We start from the raw sequence: 24,141 nt of genomic DNA on the forward strand, positions 1-24,141 counted from the left end.
CTCCATCGTAGCATCATTGGCGTTACGCCATCTGTTGCTTCTACGACTATCGCTACCGCTTAGTGATAAAGTAAAGCAATTACAGGGCGTTTGCATTTCATACAATAAAGCGACAACCATATGGCTCCTGCCAGTTGCCGATAACTTCGGTTACAAAACATGATCATCTCATACAATAAAATATAGCATCACGTCTTGACCATATCACATCATAACATGCCCTGCAAAAACAAGTTAGACGTCCTCTACTTTGTTGTTGCAAATTTTACGTGGCTGCTATGGGCTGAGCAAGAACCGTTCCTACCTACGCATCAAAACCACAATGATAGTTCGTCAAGTTAGTGCTATTTTAACCTTCGCAAGGACCGGGCGTAGCCATACTCGGTTCAACTAAAGTTGGAGAAACAGACACCCGCCAGTCACCTGTGTGCGAAGCACGGCGGTAAAACCAGTCTCGCGTAAGCGTACACGTAATGTCGGTCCGGACCGCTTCATCCAACAATACCGCCGAACCAAAGTATGACATGCTGGTAAGAAGTATGACTTGTATCGCCCACAACTCACTTGTGTTCTACTCGTGCATATAACATCAACGCATAAAACCTAGGCTCGGATGCCACTGTTGGGGAACGTAGTAATTTCAAAAAAATTCCTACGCACACGCAAGATCATGGTGATGCATAGCAATGAGAGGGGAGAGTGTGTCCATGTACCCTCGTAGACCGAAAGCGGAAGCGTTATAACAACGCGGTTGATGTAGTCGTACGTATTCACGATCCGACCGATCCAAGCACCAAACGTACGGCACCTCCGAGTTCAGCACACGTTCAGCTCGATGACGATCCCCGGACTCCGATCCAGCAGGGTGTCGGGGATGAGTTCCATCAGCACGACGGCGTGGTGACGATGATGATGTTCTACCGACGCAGGGCTTCGCCTAAGCACCGCAACAATATGACCGAGGTGTAATATGGTGGAGGGGGGCACCGCACACGGCTAAGGAACAATCACGAAGATCAACTTGTGTGTCTAGAGGTGCCCCCTGCCCCCGTATATAAAGGAGGGAGGGGGAGGTGCGGCCGGCCCCTAGGGGTGCGCCTAGAGGAGTCCTACTCCCACCGGGAGTAGGACTCCCCCCTCTTGCCTTGTTGGAGAAGGAAGGGGAAGGGGGAAAGAGGAAATGGGGGCGCCGCCCCCCCTTTCTTGTTCTATTCGGACTAGGGGGGAGGTGGCGCGCGGCCTGCCCTGGCCGGCCCTCCTCTTCTCCCTTATGGCCCATGTAGGCCCATTAACCCCCGGGGGGGTTCCGGTAACCCCCCAGTACTCCGGTAAAATCCCGATTTCACCCAGAACGATTCTGATATCCAAATATAGGCTTCCAATATATCAATCTTTATGTCTCGACCATTTCGAGACTCCTCGTGATGTCCATGATCACATCCGGGACTCTGAACAACCTTTGGTACATCAAAACTTATAAACTCATAATAAAACTGTCATCGTAACGTTAAGCGTGCGGACCCTACGGGTTCGAGAACTATGTAGACATGACCTAGAACTGTTTCTGGTCAATAACCAATAGCGGAACCTGGATGCTTATATTGGCTCCTACATATTCTACGAAGATCTTTATCGGTCAAACCGCATAACAACATACGTTGTTCCCTTTGTCAATGGTATGTTACTTGTCCGAGATTTGATCGTCAGTATCCAATACCTAGTTCAATCTCGTTACCGGCAAGTCTCTTTACTCGTTACGCAATGCATCATTTCGTAACCAACTCATTGGTCACATTGCTTGCAAGGCTTATAGTGATGTGCATTACCGAGAGGGCCCAGAGATACCTCTCTAACAATCGGAGTGACAAAACCTAATCTCGAAATACGCCAACTCAACATCTACCTTTGGAGACACCTGTAGAGCTCCTTTATAATCACCTAGTTACGTTGTGACGTTTGGTAGCACACAAAGTGTTCCTCCGGTAAACGGAAGTTGCATAATCTCATAGTTGTAGGAACTTTGTATAAGTCATGAAGAAAGCAATAGCAACATACTAAACGATCAAGTGCTAGGCTAACGGAATGGATCAAGTCAATCACATCATTCTCCTAATGATGTGATCTCTTTAATCAAATGAAAACACATGTCTATGGTTAGGAAACATAACCATCTTTGATTAATGAGCTAGTCAAGTAGAGGCATACTAGTGACATTAAGTTTGTCTATGTATTCACACATGTATCATGTTTCCGGTTAATACAATTCTAGCATGAATAATAAACATTTATCATGATATGAGGAAATAAATAATAACTTTATTATTGCCTCTAGGGCATATTTCCTTCATCCCCAACATTGGGATGCTGCGTTGCCATGCGCGTGGCCTCCTGAAGGTGATGACCGACGACGAGCTGGACCGCGCCTGCGACGACCCCTAAGGTATCCCTCCTGCGCTTGTCCTCCGCTTCGCGATGCAGGAGACGCGCTTCGATGACCCGGGGCAGCGAGCCCGGTGGTGGATGTACCGGTCCGCCACCGCTCCGCGCCAGCCGGATCCGTTGCGCGTTGGCTCGCGAACGGAGCGCATCCACAACGTCGACCTGTCCGTCCCCGTGCCTGTCAACATGGCGTACTGGGACCACTACCAGCCCGACCGCCTCGGGCACGACGATGTCTCGGAGTACATCTTGTCCGAGTCGGAGTACGACTCTGGCTCCGACGAAGACTCTGGCTATGCCGCCAACTCGTCCTGGTCGACTGGCTGGGAGGAGCCGGAGGTGATTGTCCTCTCTAACGACGAGCCGGAGGTGGCGGCGCCCGTCGTCCCTGAGCAGGAGGTCCAGATGGTGGTGCCCGTCGCATCAGTTAGCTTTTCAAACTAAATTCAGACAACTGTAAAAATTCAGATAACTTTGAATTCAGTGAACTGTAAAAATTCAGTTAAGTAGGTTGGATGGGAGTGGAAGAATAATAAGTAGGTTGTCAAGTAACACTTGAGCAAAGCACAGTTCCTATCACACTGGCATTGCACGTTGTTTATCGCACCACAGGTCCTGGGTTCGACACCCAGGCCAACCTTTATTGTTTTAATTTTTAACTTTTACGCAGTTAATTATCTATACTCCAATAGTGAATAAATCAATGAACTCCAACTGAATAATAAAGCCACTGAACTCCAACAATTTTCATTTTGAACTCCAACTGAATAATAAAGCCACTGAATCTTCACATTTCCAATAGTTCAAAGAGTCTCATTGTAGTTTTTGCCAAAATATTACAAGTGCAAAAGCACTGAATCATCCCAACTCCAACAGTTTCAAAGAGTCTCATTGAAGTTTTTTGCCAAAAAATTACAAGTGCAAAAGCACTAAATCATCTAAACTCATCAAACATGTTCACTCTCTTCAGCTTCTTGGGCACATGTCCACTTGGTCCTGCCTGCTTCCTCTGCTCAGCTCTTAATCTCTTGGCCTCTTCTTGCTGTTTCTTGTTTGCTTCTTGATCTTCTTTTCTCTTCAGTGCTGCCATAGCTCTCTTTGCTTCCTGATCTTCTTTTCTCTTCAGTGCTGCCTCTGCTTTAGCTGCCATTGCTTCAAGGGCTCTGGCCTCCTTCTCTTCTTGCAATGCAGCCTTTCTTGCTGCTGCAGCTTCCTACCTTGCAACAGATTCCAGAGCTTTCTTCTCTTGTGCTGCTCTTCTTCTTCTTTGTGAAGACTCTGCTTTCCTCCTTGCAGTTTCTTGCCTTTTTGCTTCTGCATCCTCTGCTTTATTCTCTGCCATCTCATTCATGGCCTCAAGTGCTGCATCTCTCCTGGCTGCCATCTGTCTTTCTTTGTCTCTCTTCATCTTCAGAAACTTCATGGTCAGGTTGCCTTCATTTGTAGTTGTTGTTGTCTGTGTTGCAGTGTGAGAACTGGTTGCATTTGAGATGAATGAAGAGTCTGGCAAAATGGCTTCAGTTTCTTCTTTAGGAACAGGTCTGGATTGTTGCATCCTATGAACCATTGTAAAACCAAAGTCCTGCACCTGTACAAAACAAACATTACATGTTAACATCAGTACAACAAAAATGACTGGACAAAAGAGGTCAAAATTAACAAAAGTGGAGAATCTGCCTGAAAAACAACTGGTTTATCTGCTCCATCATCTTGTGTGACAATGACCTCATCATCTTGTGTGACAATGACCTCCTCATGTGTATCATGGCCATCAACATGGGCCTCCTCATGTGTAACTTGGCCATCAACATGGACCTCCTCATGTGTAAGTTGACCATCCTCTTGTGTGACCTGAACCTCCTCCTGTGTACCTTGGCCATCATCTTGTTGTGCCAAAACAATTTCATCATCTGACACATCATCAGGAATGGCCCTTGGACCCCTTCTTATTGTTCTCTCTACTAGATTTGGCAAAATGCCAGCCTTTTTGAGATTACATCCTTTATGTTGTGGCCTGTTTCATGACAGTATGAACATGTTATTGTGATTCCATGTCTGCTCATCACCTTGGTTCCATCTTTCTTTTCAATCTCATAAGGCTGCTTTCTCCTACTCTTGTTTGAAGGCCTCCCTGCTTTTTTTTCAAATACAGGTGGCTTGATTTCATAGCCATTCATCTTCTGCCACTCACTCCTATCTCTGCAGGGCTTGATAATGGGTTTGTATGCTAGCTTGAATGCTTCTATACTGTAACAGGAGTGCACTAAACTCTCAGGATCAATCCTCTCATGTTTGCAGCATGCAATTGCATGGTGACATGGAACTCCACTAAGATCCCACCTTTTGCATGTACAACTTTCTTCCTTCAGGTCAACAATGTATGTCATGTTCCTATTGTCAACCTGAAAGATGCCATCACCAGCCCCTGAAACCATGCATGTAGCTGACAGCTCTATATTCCTCTCAATTCTTTTCCTATTTTTTGGGCAAATTGAGCCAGGCCAGGTCGCTGCCTCTTTTCTTTTGTTGTAGAACCTGACCATGAGTTGTGTTTTGATCTTGTTAATCATTGATCTGAGATGCATCTCCCTAGCCTCAAGAATATATTTGTTGAAAACCTCATAGTTGTTGTTCAAAAGGATATCACACTTGACCAATTCTCTTTGGAAGCCCCTAACCCAAGTGTTGGGTGGTAGCTGCTCAAGCCACTTGTATGCTTCTAGGCTTATGACCTTCATTTCCTCCATGCTTGCAGCCCACAGTTCTGGTGTTGTGCTCCTTGCACACTTCCATAGCTGGTTTTTAAGAATATCTCCTTTGTGTGTTTGCTGAAAATTCTGCCAGATATGCCTAACATAGTGTCTGTGCTCTGCATCAGGAAAGTGCTGCCTCACTCCCTTGATCAGGCCCTTTTGCTTGTCTTAAATTATAGTCCATGGGTCTGTGTTTCCAATTCCCAAGTCACTCTTCAGATTTGACAGAAACCATTTCCATGTGTCAGTGTTCTCTACCTCAACAACTGCAAAAGCTAGAGGGTAAATGCAGTCATTAGGATCCATGCCAACAGCACACAACATAACACCTCCATACTTTGTCTTCAGGTGGCATCCATCTAAACAAATGATAGGCCTACAAGCTTGCATGAAACCCCTTTTGCAGGCATCCAGAGAGAAATAACAACTTGCAAATATGCCATTACTGACACCCACATAGAAAGAACTCCCTGGGTTTGATCTTCTGAATTCTTGTGCATAATCCCTCATGATGTTGTACTGCTCCAACTCATCCCCTTCAATAACTTTCTTCACTAACCTCTTAGCCCTTCTAAGCTTGCTTCTTGTTGCTGTCATGTTCCAATCTTTCTGAACCACCCTTGCAAAAAAATTCATGTTCATGTTTTCATCTGCTCTGAAAGAATCAAGATATTTTCCAGCCATAAAAGGAGCAGTGAATGACTTAACACACCATTTCTTTATGCATGTATGCTTTGGGTTGTATTTCTTGATCATGAAGCAGTTGATTCTCCCATCAAATGATGCAGACAAGGTCCAAGGGCACCCATCTTCACAAATGGCATTCAGTCTTTTCCTATCATTTCTAGGGCATCTAATGTCAACTCTCTCCTAACAGCTATACTCTTTGATAGCTTTCCTCAGGAACTCAACAGATCCAAAGGTCTGGCCAACTTGAAAGTGTGGTTTAGTCAGGTCTTCCTCTCTAAAACTTTTGAAATTCAGCTTCACCTTATCTTCATCAGAGGATGGCAGACAAATATCCACATCTTCAGTAGGATCATCAACTTCTTCTTGGACTGTTGGTCCTTTGCCCTTCTCACAATCAACATGTTTGTCAAACAAGTCATCATCATCCTGCAGATCAATGTCTGAATCAACAATTTGTGGAATGTAATCTTCATCTGAATCATGCACTACTGTGTCTGGTGCATCCATGTTCAAAAACCTACATGATTTCCTTGCCCTAAACCCAAACTGAGATGAAAGGTAAGTAGTTCCAGGCTGGGGTGGACTTGGTATGAAATCATCTTCTTCTAACTCTGCTCCACTTTCTGACTCTGCTTCATCTTGCTCATGCTCTTGATCAGAATCATGCTCTTGATCATGCTGAGCCAGCTCCTGTTCCACTACAGTGAGCTCAGCCTGCTCCTCTTGTTGCTTTTGCTCTTCTTGCTCCTCATGCTCTACTTGCTCCTCTTGATCATGCACTTGCTCTTTCTTTGGCCTACTTCCACTGAATTTGGCAAATGGAGGATCCTCATCATCAGAATGAACAGGAACATGAGAAATATATGATCTCAGGCTCTCATCATGATCAAGAAATATTTGTTGAAATTGATTCCCATTAAGAACACAATCCTTCATGTTCTCTGTCATAGTGTTGTCTCCCATCTTAATCTCTCTTAATCCATTCTTGTACACTGTCAACCCAGGAACACACCAATAAGCCCTGATCCTGCCCTCAAACTAATACCCAATTTCTTCCACCAGACTGGCAACAACTGTAGGTGTCCAATTATCTATGTCACAGTTGTCATACCAAATGGAGTGGCCCTTGTGGTAATCCCTATGCTTGCCAACACACAGAAAGTAGCCACCATGTATGACCTCAACAGAGAAGTGGTTGCTTAAGTGACCTGCAAAACAATCAAATTGAAAAAGTTCAGACATTTCAGACTACAGAGAGGTTCAGACATTTCAGACTACAGTTAAAACATTCATACTTTTTTCCTTTTTTAGAAACAAAAACAGAGATTCATGGCTCCAATTAACAAATGTATGATCTTACAGGTCGAAAAGCAACCATCTTTGGTCAATCTGAGACAATGTAATTGCAAATTACAACAATTTTTGGTCCAATTAACACTCTGACACGAAAAGCAAACTTTACTGCTTAAACCCTAGACCCCTGGACCGATGAAAAATTGGGGGGGAGAAAGAACCATAACCACTCCAGATCTCTGCAAACATGGCCATCTACTGCAAACCCCCCATGACGCAGCCCTATTTTTGGCCTGTCAGAAAGATCTTCACAAACTGCTAAAACCCTACAACCCCACACCGAATCCGTTAGAGAGTAGAACGAACGGCCAAACCCTAGCTCGTACGCGCAATTGATGCGGCCAAGAACTCTTTACGGGAGCTAAATTGCACTGGTCGAGCAAAGGAGCTGCTGGCGACGGCGACGTACCGTACAGGGGCGGCGAGGCATCATCACGGCGACGCGAAGGAGCAAGAGGCACGTCGCGCAGGCCCCTCCCGAACGGCGCGGACGGCGGCGGCTCAGCGTCCGACGACGTGCTCATGGAGCCGTCGTCGACGCCGACGAGCACACGCACTACCTCGGCAGCGACGACGAGCAGAGAGGGTGCGGGAGCAGAGAGGTTGCGGGAGGGAGGAGACAGGTGCAGTCCGGTGCGGTCCAACCAGGTGCGGGATGTTTAATGACCAGGTGAGCGCATTTGCAAAAAAAAACCTCCAGCCATCTGGTATTAACCCCCCCCCCCGACCAGGTGCTGCACATGTGGCGGTCAAAGCATAGCTGGCAATGGCTGACTCGGACAAGTCAGCAAATACGTAGCTCAATTCGTATATACGGACCAAAGTGAACCCCCTGCGCAAGTATATGGACTGTAGTTCGGGTATTTTGAAGTAGTGGTACTTAAGTGTCAACCGGCTCAAGTTTAGTGACCTATGATGAATTTTACCCTATCTCAAACTTGTAAAGTGATGGATTTTTTTTGATATTCTGGTTTATATGCGCTGATTTTTATATGCCAGTAGTATTTGGCTTTTTTTTCATATTTATTTGTGCAGATTTATCTGTGATCTACTACATTGTACTTATATTTATGTGTTACATGTGAGAGATTTCCCTAGCAACCAAAAGAGGCCTAAACCAATGTTTGATATGTTGAAGTTCATTGCACAATTGAGAACATTTCACCTCCCCTGCAAAAAAAAAAGGAAAAAAAGAGAACATTTCACCTCTTTATCCAAAACTGCCCCCCCCCCCCCCCCCCCGGGCGCGCGTGCAAGCTATTTGCTTATAGAAATCCATTTCAAAAACATTCAAAATGACAACATTTCACCAATCACAGTGTTGCTCTTATGATAGTTCATATGCATTCATGACATAGCCTCAAAGCAGTATAACTATAACAAGAAGTCAATTATAGAATGTTTGGATCAGACAGCTCCACCATGATAACAGTCAGCAGAGAACCGAGCGCTCGGTTTGCTAGACCACACGGTCGTAAGCTCACCCACCCACGTGGGATCCGCGAGGGTGTCACACTTCTACCTGCAACGTACAGTCGAGGGAAGGAACTTCACCCTTTAATCATGTTTTTATGATAACAGCCAGCATACTGTTACTGAGTAGGTCATGTGGAATCAAGTAGGCACCACCCTTACAATAACAACAATGTGCTTTGCATTTTCTGAAATCAGGGTTAAAGCATTAACTGACTTACCCACCTGAATCTCTTCTTATTGCTTAAAACCCAAGAGTAACCAAAGAGCAGTTTTTACAGGAGGGGGCGGGCTAGCTATATCACCCCTCAGACAACAAGTTTACTGAGCCAAACATCAACATGCCGCTTGTCCTCATCTCTAAACCTACCTCAAGCACGGCGTCGTCCCTGCAGCACTTCATCGTGGCCTCCAAAGAGGAAGAAGCTTTGCGAAAGACCACCGAGTTAACTGGCAGATTGAAAAGCAGGGTAATGAACTGTAAATGAGGCATGTGCTCCTCATTAACAATTCACTGCAGAAACTTTTAAAAGGATAGGATGATCATGCGCCTTATTTGCCATTGGGCATATTACAATCCCATAATTTTTGTCAAACTTAGCCATCCCATCAAATCACTCAAAATTTTGCCAATACCAGGCCCTGTACATCACCTTGATGAATTCTGGGATCAGGTAAAGATTGCATAACCACTTCAGAGTAAAATGGCAATTAATTGAATATCCAACAAACAATGCAACCTTAAGGCTTTGACAATGTAGCATCCAACTTGTCTGCAATCATAGCAATCCATGCCTGCAAGGAAGATCATTGGATGACGAGTAATTCTCTAGCAAATTCATTATTCAATGTGTGGTGCTCTTTAGCTTGTAAGTTAGGGATGGGAGCTACATAGTTTATTAGGAGAGATTATGAATTCAAGTATTCAACACAAAAAATACAAAAATATCATATTGAAAGAAACAATATACCTGATCAAGATTAGTGAACCCCCTTATAGTGTCACCACCAATAACTGCAATTCCTTCATCGCCAATTGGCTGCAATATTAGGGCCTGTAGAGCAGAGAAGATGTTAAACACTGTGCATTCCTATTTTAAGATAAACAAATGATTTATATTTTGAATTCAATCATTTGTAAACATGACGTGGAGATTTTTTTTTCTCAAATGATACTGTGAGATACAACAATTTAAAATCGTCTGAATGCATGCTGACATAGAATAATTTATCGAAAATGAAATGAATTAGCACCTGCGTGTTAGTTGGTAGAAATGGCAGCTCAGTTCTTCCAGGATATAAAGCAAGATTTGCTAGATAAGATTCTGCAAAGAAGACCACGATGAAATTTCTGAAAACAGACATATAAGCTTCTGAATAACAAGCGGCACTCACGCTTCTTGGATTCCATGGCACTCTTGTAAAGGGAACCTTGCATGAACTTCTGCGCATCCACATTAACAGCATTACCATCTTCTGGAGAGGCAGCAGCAACCCCAACTTGAAGTTTGCAATTACCTCCATACACAACGACCAATGATTTGCAACAAGTTGCAGCCGTCAAGGAATCCCATGTCCTATTTATAAGAAAATAGGTTTTACCTAACTTCACAAAAAAATTCCTTCACACAAAATAAATACTCGACGTGAAAATGTGGATACGCAGAACTTGATGAGATTGTTTGGTTCAAATTCTGATGAAGTCAGCCTCCCAACAGAAAATCTGTTTGTTTCTTGTGAGATGAAAAGAGTTTTTTTTTAATCAAAGTAAAATCAAACCATAAACTGCGCAGAGTAGAATATAATTACCAAAGTAGTTCACGAAGAGCAGAACTTGATACATCCTCATCTACTCGCTTACAATCGACGCCACGAGGAGCGACCTAGCATCATTTAACATGGAGAAATCACTATACTAATTAAGTCTAGGAATCCCACTATGAGACAGATCATACTATAAGATGCATAATTCTCACCGGAGAAATGGTTTTTGGGCGGATTGACAGCCAAACAAGGCCGGCAAGGATATCAGTTACAGAGAGCGCCAAGGTGAGTATGTCGGCCCTCGACTGCGAACTGTTTGGAGAACAAACATAGACCAAATGAGCAATATTGGGGATCTACGAAGACCGAGGACAGAACGGAACTGCAAGCACAAAGAAGAGAGAGCAATTTGGTAGTGCAGGGAGACCTGGAGGCGTCGGAGACGGCGGCGATGCCGGAAACGGCACGGTTGAGGAGGACGGCGAGGAGTGACGCGCCGCCGACGAGGATGGGGAGGGCGCGGACAAGCGTGTCGTTGCTCCGGACCCAGTCCCCCACCCACTCCTGCCGCTGCTGCATTGCCCTGCTGCACACCCTGTCCCCTCGCTGCGGATAAGAAGCGAAGAATTTACCCAGCGTCGGTCAATGGGGGCAAGGAGAGACAAAGGGAGGGCGGCACCCACGCTTGGCAGACGAGGCTGCGGCGGGAGGAATGTTATGGAGGGAAGCCGGCGGCGGCGGCGCTGGGAGGAGGCCGGCCGGGGTGTCGATGGGAGCGGAGAGAAGGTACGGCTTCTCAGCAGGTTCATCTCCATGTGGCTCTGCTCGATCAGAATCCAGTGGAGTTTGCTCCCGAATGTCTTTGGTATGAGACAGTGGCGGATCTAGGATGGTACACCTAAAAAAAACAACTGACAACAAATATAAAATGTGAATTTTCTAATTAATTTACCAATAACACATAAAAAATATATCAATATGGTCTTACAGACATGCTAAAATTCTTAAGTACTAGACAATTTGCATGCTTTCTGAATATGGAACTGGATTATATTCAGATTGTAGCTTAGAGGTCCAATATGTTCAGATATTTCAAACAGTGCTTGTTTAACATGGAAGTGGTGCATCATTCATCTTTGTTACTGAAATGGGGGGCGGAGAGGATGGCTGAGGACCAAAGAATTGAGGGAAACGTTTGGAATCGGCGCACCGGCCGAACGCTTCGGCCGGTCGTCTTCTCGCATGCGCATTTATCTCTCTCCTTCTTTATTTTAGAAAAAAAAAGCATCACAGCTCATTCATGGCTACTGCAGCCTTCGCCCACCGCCTCGCTGAGCGCCTCCGGGCAGATCCGCGCAGTTCCTCCAAGCCGGCTTGCCTCCCCTGTCGGATCTCGTCCGCAGGCCGTCATGGAGTCGCCGGCCTCCCCTTCCCGTCGGCATGGGGGCGATCCCTTTTGGCCTTTTTCCGTTTCCTCACCTGTTTCTCCTCCGGCAAGCAGGCCGCCGCCTCCCACGCCACCTCCTCAACAAATCCCCCACGCCCTCGCATCCGACTCCACCGGTGTTGGAGACGAAAAGCCATGACCAGAGACGGTGATGTTGCAACCGGCAACGAGAAAAGCTACTACCGGCGATGAGAAAAGCTACGACCGGTGACGAAAAAAGCTACGACCAGAGACGATGACGTTGCAACCGGCGACGAGAAAAGCTACGACCGGCGATGAGAAAGTGGGTCGGCCGCTGCGCAACATTAAAAGCTGCAACTGACGATCGATAATGCTACAACCGACATTGTCGAAAGCTTCAACTGGAGACGACGGGAATCGAGGGCCGCCCACCATGCAACCGCGGAAGCTGCAACCGGTGACAAAAAAAGCTTCAACCGGCTAAAAAAAAAGCTTCAACCGGCGATATAAAAAGGTTCAACCGGCGGCAGCGAAACGCAAAAAGCTGCAACCGTTGACACAAAAGCTTCAACCATATGTTTGAAACAGTTTTTTGCTTCAACCAAAAGCTTCAACCGGCGGCAGCGAAACCGGCAACATTTTTTTTGCTGCAACCGTCTTATGATTTTGCTACTATCGGTGAGTGATTTTGCTACATCCATTATGGCGGAGTCGCGACCCGCGACGACGGCAACGACGAATTTACTGCAACTGTCGTTCTTTTTTGCTACGACCGGCGTTTTTTTCTGCTGCATCCATGAACGACGTTGAATCTTGGTCGTTGCTGACACAACCCCGGGCAGCGAGCTTCGACGGCGAGGGAGGCGACGACGGCGCATCAAGGTGTTGCAACCATGGAGCTCGCCGGCGAGCTGCTGCCGTCGCCACCGGAGCTGCTACCACGGGTGGATGCGGCTACATGCGTGGAGCCGACGAGAAGTGTAGGCGACGACCGGCGGCGAGGGCGGCGACCGGCGGCGAGGGCGGCGACCGGCGGCGAGGGAAGACGAGGAGGCGAGGCGGTCGGCGCGCGCGGGAGCGGCGCTGCTTTTCCTCTCGTTTTTCCCGTGCAAAGGTTAACGACGAAGAGGACAGGGACAGATCTAACTTTTTTTTTTGATCGTGGGGACAAATCTGACGGCTATACGTACAGATCAAACGGCTACGGGCAGACCGGCCGAACAATTCGGCCGGTGCGCCGGCGCCCAGTAGTGGCCAAGAATTGACGTCTAAGACATTGAATAATTTCTCATGCCTTGAGGTGTACTTGGATGTTCTCAGTGTGCTACTCCGTTCACTTGTACGTGCTGAGATAAGGTCCGGCCAAGAGGCTAATAACATTGCTGGATGAGCTTAAGAATGAGGTACTATCTCAAACTGGAAACATTTATTATATCCATGAGAAGATGTAAGTTTGACTGAGCTAAAGAGCATTTTACAGATGGAACATTCTTGTGACTATTTCAATCTGAATGAACTTTGTCCAGTCCATTTGGCATGCGGAATGGTTCCCTCACCTCATTTACTTATATTATGGGCAATTGGGCACTATCAGGTATGAATGAGTGAAATTAGAGCAGCAGAAAATCTGCTAGACTCACTACGATCAAGTTCAGATATGTCAATGGTTCTCTTTTACTGACATGGGGAATGGAGAGGGTGGACTGAGGACCGTACCTGCCTCCGGTCTCCGGACAAATCGGGGCGGCTGACGGCCTGAGCGAACTGCGCGGCTGGGCACGCCAGCCTGCTGCGGACTGCACACTGTCGCGGTGGCGATAGGGGCCGGCGAGGGCGCGAGGCGAGCGGCTGCCGGCAGTCCTGTGCGTGAGTAGGCCGGCCGCCGGTGCGTAGCTGGACGTGGAACGGCCGCGGCCGGTCGTTCCATTGGGTGCTGGATTTGATGGTACTGCAGAGGGACGTCGTTGCACGTCGGCCGTTCCTTGTGCATCCGACGACAGACAGGACAGCAGCTCGAACCCGTGGAAAGGACACGTTTCTGTCCATCTCCTCAAGACATTGCTGAAGCGGATGTAGTAACTGCGATTGATCAAACTGAAGTCATTAGCTTCGATTCGAACTTGATAAAGCGTTCCCTGCTCATTTTAAAAAAAAAAACTGCAGAGTTATATTGCCTGCCATTCAGCTGTTTAGTTCTTGCAGCATTCAACAATCTGTTATTCACTTGTTTAATTCTTGGAAACAGTTCAACATTTTGCTATTCTGTTCTGTTTAGGTCTTGGCAACAGTTCTATTAAGTTTTGTTCAACTCATACACATTCACAACTTGTCAGTTCTGCACATTCCTCCACGTGCACAAATTTCCTGTTCATTTTTGGGCATGCACAAGTTTACTAGAACACTCATTCAGGCAAGTGCCAACTAGAACTCTTATTCGGTTATTCACATTCAGTATTTTGTAACAATCCCAGTGTAACATTCGTTCACACTTTCCACCCTCAGTTCAATTCAGTCATAACACAAGAACACTCGTATGCAAAAGAACACCCAATTCTGTTCAACTCTGCACATGCACAGGAACACTCACTGAAAACTTATTCTGTCATAACACTCAATGAAGCACTGGAATATTTTGTCATTTAAACAGTTAAATTATATACAAGTAGCAACCGACATTCTCATTCAGTCATAACATTCAATCACAACAACACTATAGAGTGATTTCAAATTATTATTTTTTCGCCGTACAAAAATCAATTAAAATCAACACTCCCTGCACTTTACATGATTTGGACACTGCTTGCTCTCAGCGTCTTGTCTGCCGGCGATGGCATAGGCATCATCGGCCCACTTGAATATGAACCGGATCCGTGCTCTTCCTCTTGGATGACGCGTCCAGTGTGCGCCAGGGCGGCGAGCCGGCGAAGACGCAGAGCAAGAGCACGTCGGTAGCGCACGGTGGCAGGACGGTGAAAGTCTTCCTCTCCATTCGAGGATGCGTGCGTGGTGAGGAGATAAAAAAAAAAGGTGGGCCCCAGCAAATTTAGTGGGATGCTGCAGTGCAGAGTAGAGAGTCAAAGAGCAGGGCGTGGCAAACTCTCCCAGCCGACGAACTCATCTCCAAGCCTCAGCCATGGCCACGGAGCCGCGCTCAACGCCGCACCTCCTCGTCGTCCCCTTCCCGGCGCAGGGCCACGCGCTGCCGCTGCTCGACCTGGCCGCGCTGCTCGCGTCCCGCGGCCTCCGCCTCACCGTCGTCACCACGCCCGCCAACGCGCCGCTCCTCTCCCCTCTCCTCGCCGCCCACCCCGGCTCCGTCCAGCCCCTCGTCCTCCCCTTCCCCGCGCACCCCTCCCTCCCGCCGGGCCTCGAGAACACCAGGAGCTGCCCGCCCTCCTACTTCCCCGTCTTCATCCACGCGCTCGCCGCGCTCCGCCAGCCCGTCCTCGCGTGGGCCAGGTCGAACTCGCACCCCGTCGTCGCCGTCGTGTCCGACTTCTTCTGCGGGTGGACGCAGCCCCTCGCGGCGGAGCTCGGCGTGCCCAGGATCGTCTTCTCGCCCTCGGGCGTCCTCGGCACCGCCGTCCCGCACTCTCTGTTCCGTCGGCTGGTCAAGCGGCCGTCGGATGCCGATGACGGGTTCGGCGTTTCGTTCCCGGCGATTCCCGGCGAGCCGGGGTTCCAGTGGAGAGAGCTTTCCGGGATGTACAGGGGCTACATGGAAGGCAAGGTGGAGGAGCAGGTCGGCGAGGCCGTGAGGCAGAACTTCCTCTGGAATCTGGAGAGCTGGGGGTTTGTGTCGAACACCTTCCGTGCGCTCGAGGGGAGGTACCTGGAGTCGCCGCTCGAGGACCTGGGGTTCAAGCGCGTGTGGGCGGTGGGTCCGCTAGCGCCGGAGACGAGCAGCTCCGGAGATCGTGGCGGCGAGGCGGCTCTTGTCGCCGGCGATCTCGGGCCGTGGCTGGACGGCTTCCCGCAAGGCTCGGTCGTGTACGTGTGCTTCGGCAGCCAGGCGGTGCTGACCCCGGCCGTGGCGACGGCCCTAGCCGAGGCGCTGGAGCGGAGCGCCGTCCCGTTCCTGTGGGCCGCGGGCGACGGCGCGGTGCTCCCGGAAGGGTTCGAGGCCCGCGCGTCGGCGGCGAGGCGCGGGCTGGTGGTGCGCGGGTGGGCGCCGCAGGTGGCCATCCTGCGGCACGCGGCGGTGGGGTGGTTCATGACGCACTGCGGCTGGAACTCGGTGCTAGAGTCGGCGGCGGCGGGCGTGCCCATGCTGGCGTGGCCGATGACGGCGGACCAGTTCGTGAACGCGCGGCTGCTCGAGGACGAAGCGCGCGTCGCGGTGCGCGCGTGCGCGGGCGGGATCGGCGTGGCCCCGGACGCCGGCGAGCTCGCGGCCGTGCTGGCCGGCGCTGTCGGGGAGGGAGGGAGCGCCGCGCGGGCGCGCGCCAAGGAGCTCGCGGCGGAAGCAGCCGGCGCGACCAAGGAAGGCGGGAGCTCGCGCGAGGATCTGGAGCGGCTGGTGCTAGAGATTCAGAAGCTTTGAGCCTTTGAACGTGGCGCGATAGATTTTGGAGAACATTCACGGAGTTGTTTCTGCTATCCACTCGGTATCAAGGTTTTGATTACGGAATGAGGCAATTTTACCGAGGGGGACTGATGAATGTGGTTACCACGGTTACCAAGAAATACCGAGAATATTTCGAATGGATTTTATAGTTGAATTTTGAATTCAAATAAATGAATGAACGAACATTCGAACCATAGACCTCTCAAAAACAGGAACTGGGTTGCTACCAACATGTCAGAACCAACTCTCATGGCATTAATTAGATCCTACGTACTTTACTATAAATCAAGTGTTTAAATTCAAAAAATTGGTATTTTTTGCTCGGTATGGGGATTTACCGAGGGGCACGGAAATACGCGGTAACCATGGGAAATCCTGATATTTCGACTGGTAACCAAAACCTTGCTCGGTATACATGGCTCAGTTTCCTGCTCCCTCCGTCCGTAAGTAAGACGTTTTTTTGACACTACATTATGGGACAGAGGGCATAGATTTTTTTGGCAAACTTTTTTCGCTGCAGCTATGCCGTTTATATGATATGAACAATCAAAATGGATTATGCATGCTTCATCGGTTCATCCTATTTATGGTTGCCCTGTTGTGACAGTTTGAAATATTTTCTTCAATTTTGTCGACATTTATCTACTCCCTCCGTTCGAAAATACTTGTCGGAGACACGGATATATCTAGACATATTTTAGTTCTAAATACATTCATTTTTATATATTTTTGTGATAAGTATTTCTGGACGGAGAGAGTAGATATGTGTATATGGATTTTGCACGTTTGAAAATCCAAAAGCAAAAGACATATTTTAGGGGAACATCCGAGCCAAAAACAGGAAAATTATGAGAGATTTTCCCTTTTTGTCTTCTTGTTTTGCTCCTTTTCCGATGATATCCACACCTTACTCTAATGAGCCGTTGGGCATCCCCCCTAACTTTTTACTAATACGTATTTTCTGCAGCACAAAGGTTTTGAATTTTCCCCGCAAAAAATAAAAGGTTTCAAATTTATGAGAATTCTACACCTTTTTTTTTGAAGTGTTGTTTGACATGAACAAGGTAGGATGACAAGTTAATCTTAGGGACGGGTCACTATTGAGCCATATGTATTACTTACTTTTGATGGATTTGTTTCAGTGGAAATTCCTTTCTTTTTCTTCGATAAGACCTAAACATAGACTCGGTAACACAAATTAAGAAAAATCAACTCAATTTTGTCAAAATTTTCATGCGCTTGCAGTTTAAATTTTGATTATATTCACTAAATACCCAGAAATGCATTAAATTAGTTAAATATAGTAAACGAACCCCGAAATATGCCAACTTTTGGATGTTACATGTAGTGGTGAATGTTGAGTGTAGAAAAAATTCCAATGCCAACGGATGAAGCGGCGGTCTCTTCAACTTCAAACCCGACATGTTTCCTCTTGAAACCACGATTCTTCTTTGGAGATTGTCCCGTTTTTAAGCAGTGTATGTCACAACGGATGGTTTCTCAGCTAAGGGCCTCTCACCACATCACTTCTCGGCCTGGAGGGCCGGGCTGAGGACCCCCTTTGTCGGTTCCATCCTGAGCCACTTCGAACAGCCCATGACGATTCCACAAAGCTTGATGTACATGTCAAGAAGACAGGATCATGGAGAGGTCTACATCCTTAGAGCATCTCCAGCCGTTTGGGCCCCCAGGGCGCCGAAAAACTGCGGCCTGGGGGCGAGCCGGCGCTAGTTCGGCCCCTGGGGGCGGCCTAGCTCCCAGCCACGCCCCCAGCCGCCGCCCCAGCCACGCAGATTCAAACGTAGTACATTCCTGCGCCCAAAATAGACGCCACAATCCGGTGATCAAGCGGTCAGTAGACCGGCGGTCGGATGAAAGTTCGGCATACAAAAAAGCAGAAAAGGACGGAAGCACGCATCAGGCGGCGAGGTCGGCCTCCGGCGTCGGCGGAGTCGGCGTGCGCGGGCTTGACAGGGTCTCTGTGCTTGGCGGCGTGGCTTCTGTGCTGCAGGCAGTCTCGGCGTCATCATCGGTCGGGCTTGGCGGCGGTGGCGGCATGTGCATGGGCGTGGGCGTCGTCGTCGCGGGCGTGGGCGTCGTCATCGAGGGAAGCTGGTCCAGGATATGGCCAACATGCGCTTCCTCTTCCTCCTCCTCCTCGTCCTCCTCCTCCTGCTCCTCGTCGCCGTAGATGTATGTGACGCCCCCGATTCAATCGTACACTAATCATGCACGCAAATGTGTACGATCAAGATCAGGGACTCACGGGAAGATATCACAACACAACTCTACAAATAAAATAAATCATACAAGCATCATAATACAAGGCAGGGGCCTCGAGGGCTCGAATACAAGTGCTCGATCATAGACGAGTCAGCGGAAGCAACAATATCTGAGTACAGACATAAGTTAAACAAGTTTGCCTTAAGAAGGCTAGCACCAACTGGGATACAGATCGAAAGAGGCGCAGGCCTCCTGCCTGGGATCCTCCTAACTACTCCTGGTCGTCGTCAGCGGGCTGCACGTAGTAGTAGGCACCTCCGGTGTAGTAGGGATCGTCGTCGACGGTGGCGTCTGGCTCCAGGGCTCCAGCATCTGGTTGCGACAACCAGGAAGATAGGAAAGGGGGAAAGGGGGAGAAAGCAACCGTGAGTACTCATCCAAAGTACTCGCAAGCAAGGAGCTACACTACATATGCATGGGTATATGTGTAAAGGGCCATATCGGTGGACTGAACTGCAGAATGCCAGAATAAGAGGGGGATAGCTAATCCTGTCGAAGACTACGCTTCTGGCAGCCTCCGTCTTGCAGCATGTAGAAGAGAGTAGATTGAAGTCCTCCAAGTAGCCCCAAGTAGCATCTCCAAGTAGCTTCTCCAAGTAGCATCTCCAAGTAGCATCTCCAAGTAGCATCACATAGCATAATCCTACCCGGCGATCCTCCCCTCGTCGCCCTGTGGAAAAGCGATCACCGGGTTGTCTGTGGAACTTGGAAGGGTGTGTTTTATTAAGTATCCGGTTCTAGTTGTCATAAGGTCAAGGTACAACTCCAAGTCGTCCTGTTACCGAAGATCACGGCTATTCGAATAGATTAACTTCCCTGCAGGGGTGCACCAACTTACCCAGCACGCTTGATCCCATTTGGCCGGACACACTTTCCTGGGTCATGCCCGGCCGCGGAAGATCAACACGTCGCAGCCCCACCTAGGCACAACAGAGAGGCCAGCACACCGGTCTAAACCTAAGCGCGCAGGGGTCTGGGCCCATCGCCCTGAGCACACCTGCACGTTGCATGGGCGGCCGGAAGCAGACCTAGTCCTAGTGGCGTTCCAGTCCAATCCGGCGCGCGCCGCTCCGTCGCTGACGTCTGAAGTGCTTCGGCTGATACCACGACGTCGGGATACCCATAACTACTCCCGCGTAGATGGTTAGTGCGTATAGGCTCGTAGCCAACTCAGATCAAATACCAAGATCTCGTTAAGCGTGTTAAGTATCCGCGAACGCCGAACAGGGCCAGGCCCACCTCTCTCCTAGGCGGTCTCAACCTGCCCTGCCGCTCCGCCTCAAAGATCCACTCGCGGGTGCTCCACCAGCCGACCCGACTTTAGTCTCCACATGTATCATGTATAAAGTATATAGTATATACCCGTGATCACCTCCCGAGTGATCACGGCCCGATAGTATAGCACGGCAGACGGACAAGAATGTAGGGCCACTGATGGAACCCTAGCATCCTATACTAAGCATATAGGATTGCAGGTAAAGGTATCAACAGTAGTAACAAGGACAGGCTATGCATCAGGATAGGTATAACGGAAAGCAGTAACATGCTACACTACTCTAATGCAAGTAGTATATAGTAGAATAGGCGATATCTGGTGATCAAGGGGGGGGGCTTGCCTGGTTGCTCTGGCAAGAGAGAGGGGTCGTCAACTCCGTAGTCGAACTGGGCAGCAGCAGCGTCGGTCTCGTAGTCTACCGGAGAGAAGAGGGGGGAAGAAACAGTAAATACATAGCAAGCAAGAGCATAACAGGACAACAAACAGAGCTAGACGTGTTCTAACGCGATGCTACACGTTACCGGCGAAGGGGGATAACATCCGGGAATGTTTCCCCAGGTTTAGCATTTTCGGACAGACGAATCGGAGGGGAAAAGTTCCATGTTCGCTATGCTAGGAGTGTGTGGCGGACGAACGGAGGGTGTAGCCGGATTCGTCTCATCGTTCTGAGCAACTTTCATGTACAAACTTTTTCCATCCGAGCCACGGTTTATTTTATATGATTTTCTAAAGTTTTAAATTATTTTTAGAATTTATTTAATTAATTTAATTCGACATTATTCAGAACAGTGCATGCTGACATCAGCATGACATCAGCATGACATCAGCGGTCAACTGTGACTGTTGACCGGTCAAACTGACAGGTGGGGCCCGTTCGTCATTGTCTTAGACTAACTGAGCAAGTTTAATTAGTTTAATTAAGTCATTAGGTTAATTTAACCGGTTTAATTAAGTTAATTAATTATCTAATTAATTAATTAATATTTTTCTAATTAATTTTCTAATTCTTTTTTTAATGGGGGCATGGGGCCCAGTTGTCAATGGCAGAGGGGGTTAAACGGGTGGGCTATCGGGTGTGGGTGCACGGGCGCCTGGACCCGGGGACGCGGGGGCGCGAGCGCCCGGACTGGGCGCGGCCAGTCAGTGCCACGGTGAGGGGAGGACGCCGGCGCGGCGCCGGCGTGGCAGCGGCGAGGCCACGGCGGGGCAACAGGCACTAGGTGAGGCCGTGGCCGGAGAGAGCAGCAGCAAGGGAGCTGGGGCGCGGGAGCGAGACGGCGCGAGGGGCCGAGCAGGGTCACGGCGGCAACGGCGTTCGGCCGGCCGGCCGCGGTAGGCGCAGGCGGGCACCGTAGCTGGGAAGGCCGGTGCGTGCGGTGATGGGCACGGCTTCAGGCAGGGCGAACGCGAGCAACGACGGGAGGAGGGCAAAGCCCTGGTGCGTCCGGGAAGGGCGCAGACAGCGCCGGCGAGGACGCCACGGGCGCGGGGTCAGAGAGGGGAGAGAGAGAAGGAGGGGGTTTCCTCACCCCACGTTGCAGGGGAACAAGCGGCGAGGCTCGATGTGGTTCGGCGGGGAGGAGGACGGGGACGGTTCGGCGACGTAGGGGACGCAGGCCGGCGGGGAGGAGGACGGGGACGCGTCGATGACGGAGAGGCGAGCGGCGTGGTTCCGGCGACGGGATCCGGGGAGGCACGGCGTCGGGCGTGCGGTGAGGGGCGCCGTTGCCCTGGGTCGCTGGTCGGGGAGGAGGTGAGGACGGGCGGCGTCGGTGTGGCGGCGGGGCAGCACCGGGGCGTCGAGCCCGAGCCCGATTGGATCGGGGGAGAGGCGAGTCAGCGAGCGAGAGAGGTGGGGAGGTCGCGCGCGGGGCTCTCCCCTGGCGGCGCTGGAGGAGAGGGTGGAGATCGTGGGGAGTGGGGGGGGTGTGCGGTCGGGTTGGTTAGGGTTTCGGTGCCCGGGGGGATAAGGCAGTGCGGGGGGGGCGGCTGGGCCGGCCCGTTCGGGCGGCGGAGGCCAGCTGGGCCACTTGGCCCAGCGGGGTAGGGGGTTTCTGTTGTTTTATTTTTACTTTTTTATTTATTCTACCTTTTCTGTTTTATTTCATTTTAAATCATTTAGGCATTTTATAAAAATGTGTTTGCTTTATTATAATTACCCTTGTAGTATTCGGCACCCACCGAACATTTTTGTTTCAACTTTTGAAAACTTTTATTGTTGACACTAATTTAAATTTGAATTTTTAAAACGGTTTCGAATCAACCCGAGATTAGTAACAGTAACTGTGGTGACGTGGCATCATTAGCGGAGGATCACTGTAGCTTAATTACCCGGGCGTCACAATTCTCCTCCACTAGAAGAAATCTCGTCCCGAGATTTAGGAGCGGTTATAAGGGGGGGAAGGGATTTGGTTACGAAATTCTAACGAATCTTCTCGTCTTTGGTTGCTCTTCTCGAAGAGGTGGATCCATTACGTTGAAGTCTTCATTTCTCTGCTCCAGGTCATCATGATAGAGCCGTCATCCTTTATTCAGGATCTCCAATGTACTAACGAATCAATAAGGGCAGCTCGGCTACGACAAAAATGCTTATGAGGGAACAAGCTGGGGTTAACCCAAGAATGAGCATAAGAGTATCTCTCTAGTTGAACATATAAAATACATCAAGAGTAAGGTACGAAGGTACAATAAGAGGTTCCAAGCGGATAGATAGTTGCTCGAGGTCTGAACCAGGGTGAGAAAGGGGTTCAGAGCAACGAGAGTAAGGATTGCGTTTGATACCAGAATAGAACACTAGGAAGGTGGCCCGTGAATTAAATACGAAGCCAAGCGTGAGGAATAACCATTGGAAACAGGGTTGTACAGGAGAGTCAGGTTTCGATCCTGTGGAACTGTGGGTTATGGGCCCACCAGGTGGTTTAAAAGCGGGAAGGCGCTAATATTTGCACGGTCAAGATAACAAGGTATGTCAGAGGATAGCATGTCGGTTTTGTTGTCAACAATGTCGGTACCAAGGGCGAGGGACGAAGAGAACCATTTTCCTGCTCGTTGAACGAGGCGGACCAATAGGCAAAGTTCTCGTCCCTCGGCGGTTACCGGAAGTCATCAACAGTGGAAACAGGGTTACACCAGACAGGAAGGTACACCGAGGTGTTTACCTAAGCAGGGGATTACCACTGCTCGGTTAAGTAGTTTACAAGTAAGTTTGAACAAAACAACGCGAAGGAAAATGTGCTTAAACACGTATATCAGGGGTATATCCTTCCCAAGGACAAGCAGAGCATGATATCCATGACAAGATATTATGTAGAAAACTCCTTAGGTAGGGGAGAGAAATTTCATGATATTACCCATACAGCGGTGTTTGGATAATTGAGCAGGAAACATTTATCATTGGGCTTCAAATGTTCTTGTTGAAAATTGGAGTACCATAGACATGCTTCGAGATAGCATTGACATGGTCTTCAGGTGAAGATCAGACTTTAGAAACATGAAGGATCCATCAGGAATAACTTGTAGAATAAGTCTTACAATTTCCTCATGGATGAATGGATAACCTTGCTGAAAAGGAATCTATAATGATAGGTCCTCCAGCCAGGGGGGGGTGCTAGGCATGACATCATGTTACCGGGTCATCAAAGGACAAACAACATAACTCCTGGAAAGTTGTCCCAACCATCATATCTGACCGAGATTCAGATCCAATTGGTGTCATGATGCCTCAGACTCAGGATGTCCGAGAAGAAAAGGCGCAACACAAATCGTTGAAATGGCATTGCAAGATTCTCGGGAAATGAACTATGGGAGCGGGTTCCTGAAACAATAGTTCATCATTAACCCAAGGAGAGGACAAGGAGGTGGCTGGTTGACTCAACGGCAATTCACCGAGATTTCCAAAAGATGGATTTCCACCATAATGTGAACAAGGAGATAACATTTGTCAGATCAAATGATATAAGGAAGTATGCTCGAGGAAAACATACACAATTAAACATTGGTTGAAAGGTGCGCCCGAAATATGGGTTGGGTTGCACGACCAATGTTAGAATGGTGATTCAATTCTCGAAGGACTTAGAATGAACTATCGCCCATTCACTTCAAAGCAATAGGGTTGCTAGAAGTTTTGAATTCACAC

The 24,141-nt window shown here is 48.8% G+C and overlaps 2 protein-coding genes across 3 annotated transcripts; one reads left to right on the forward strand and one right to left on the reverse strand.

Moving 5' to 3' along the window:
• Positions 1 to 8,921: 8,921 nt before the first annotated feature.
• On the reverse strand, positions 8,922 to 13,782 carry LOC123042402 (protein COFACTOR ASSEMBLY OF COMPLEX C SUBUNIT B CCB4, chloroplastic). Of its 2 annotated transcripts, none has more exons than XM_044464866.1 (9): positions 13,597 to 13,782; positions 11,156 to 11,370; positions 10,900 to 11,078; positions 10,685 to 10,784; positions 10,518 to 10,591; positions 10,104 to 10,285; positions 9,963 to 10,033; positions 9,680 to 9,763; positions 8,922 to 9,503 (listed from the first exon to the last, which is right to left on the reverse strand). In XM_044464866.1, exons 2-9 carry the CDS (start codon positions 11,285 to 11,287, stop codon positions 9,450 to 9,452), a joined length of 876 nt encoding a protein of 291 aa, XP_044320801.1. In that variant the 5' UTR covers positions 11,288 to 11,370; positions 13,597 to 13,782; the 3' UTR covers positions 8,922 to 9,449. The 2 variants fall into 2 exon arrangements, with proteins under 2 accessions (XP_044320801.1, XP_044320800.1); XM_044464865.1 differs by having other exon boundaries at positions 11,156 to 11,383; positions 13,597 to 13,780.
• A 784-nt stretch (positions 13,783 to 14,566) lies between these two features.
• Positions 14,567 to 16,584, forward strand: LOC123042403 (flavonol 3-O-glucosyltransferase UGT89B1-like). Its single transcript, XM_044464867.1, has one exon. The coding sequence runs from the start codon at positions 15,014 to 15,016 to the stop codon at positions 16,421 to 16,423; it is 1,410 nt and encodes a 469-aa protein (XP_044320802.1). The 5' UTR covers positions 14,567 to 15,013; the 3' UTR covers positions 16,424 to 16,584.
• The last annotated feature ends 7,557 nt before the right edge of the window (positions 16,585 to 24,141 follow it).

Source organism: Triticum aestivum, chromosome 2B (assembly GCF_018294505.1).
Source record: "Triticum aestivum cultivar Chinese Spring chromosome 2B, IWGSC CS RefSeq v2.1, whole genome shotgun sequence".
In the NCBI taxonomy this organism is placed as follows: domain Eukaryota; kingdom Viridiplantae; phylum Streptophyta; class Magnoliopsida; order Poales; family Poaceae; genus Triticum; species Triticum aestivum.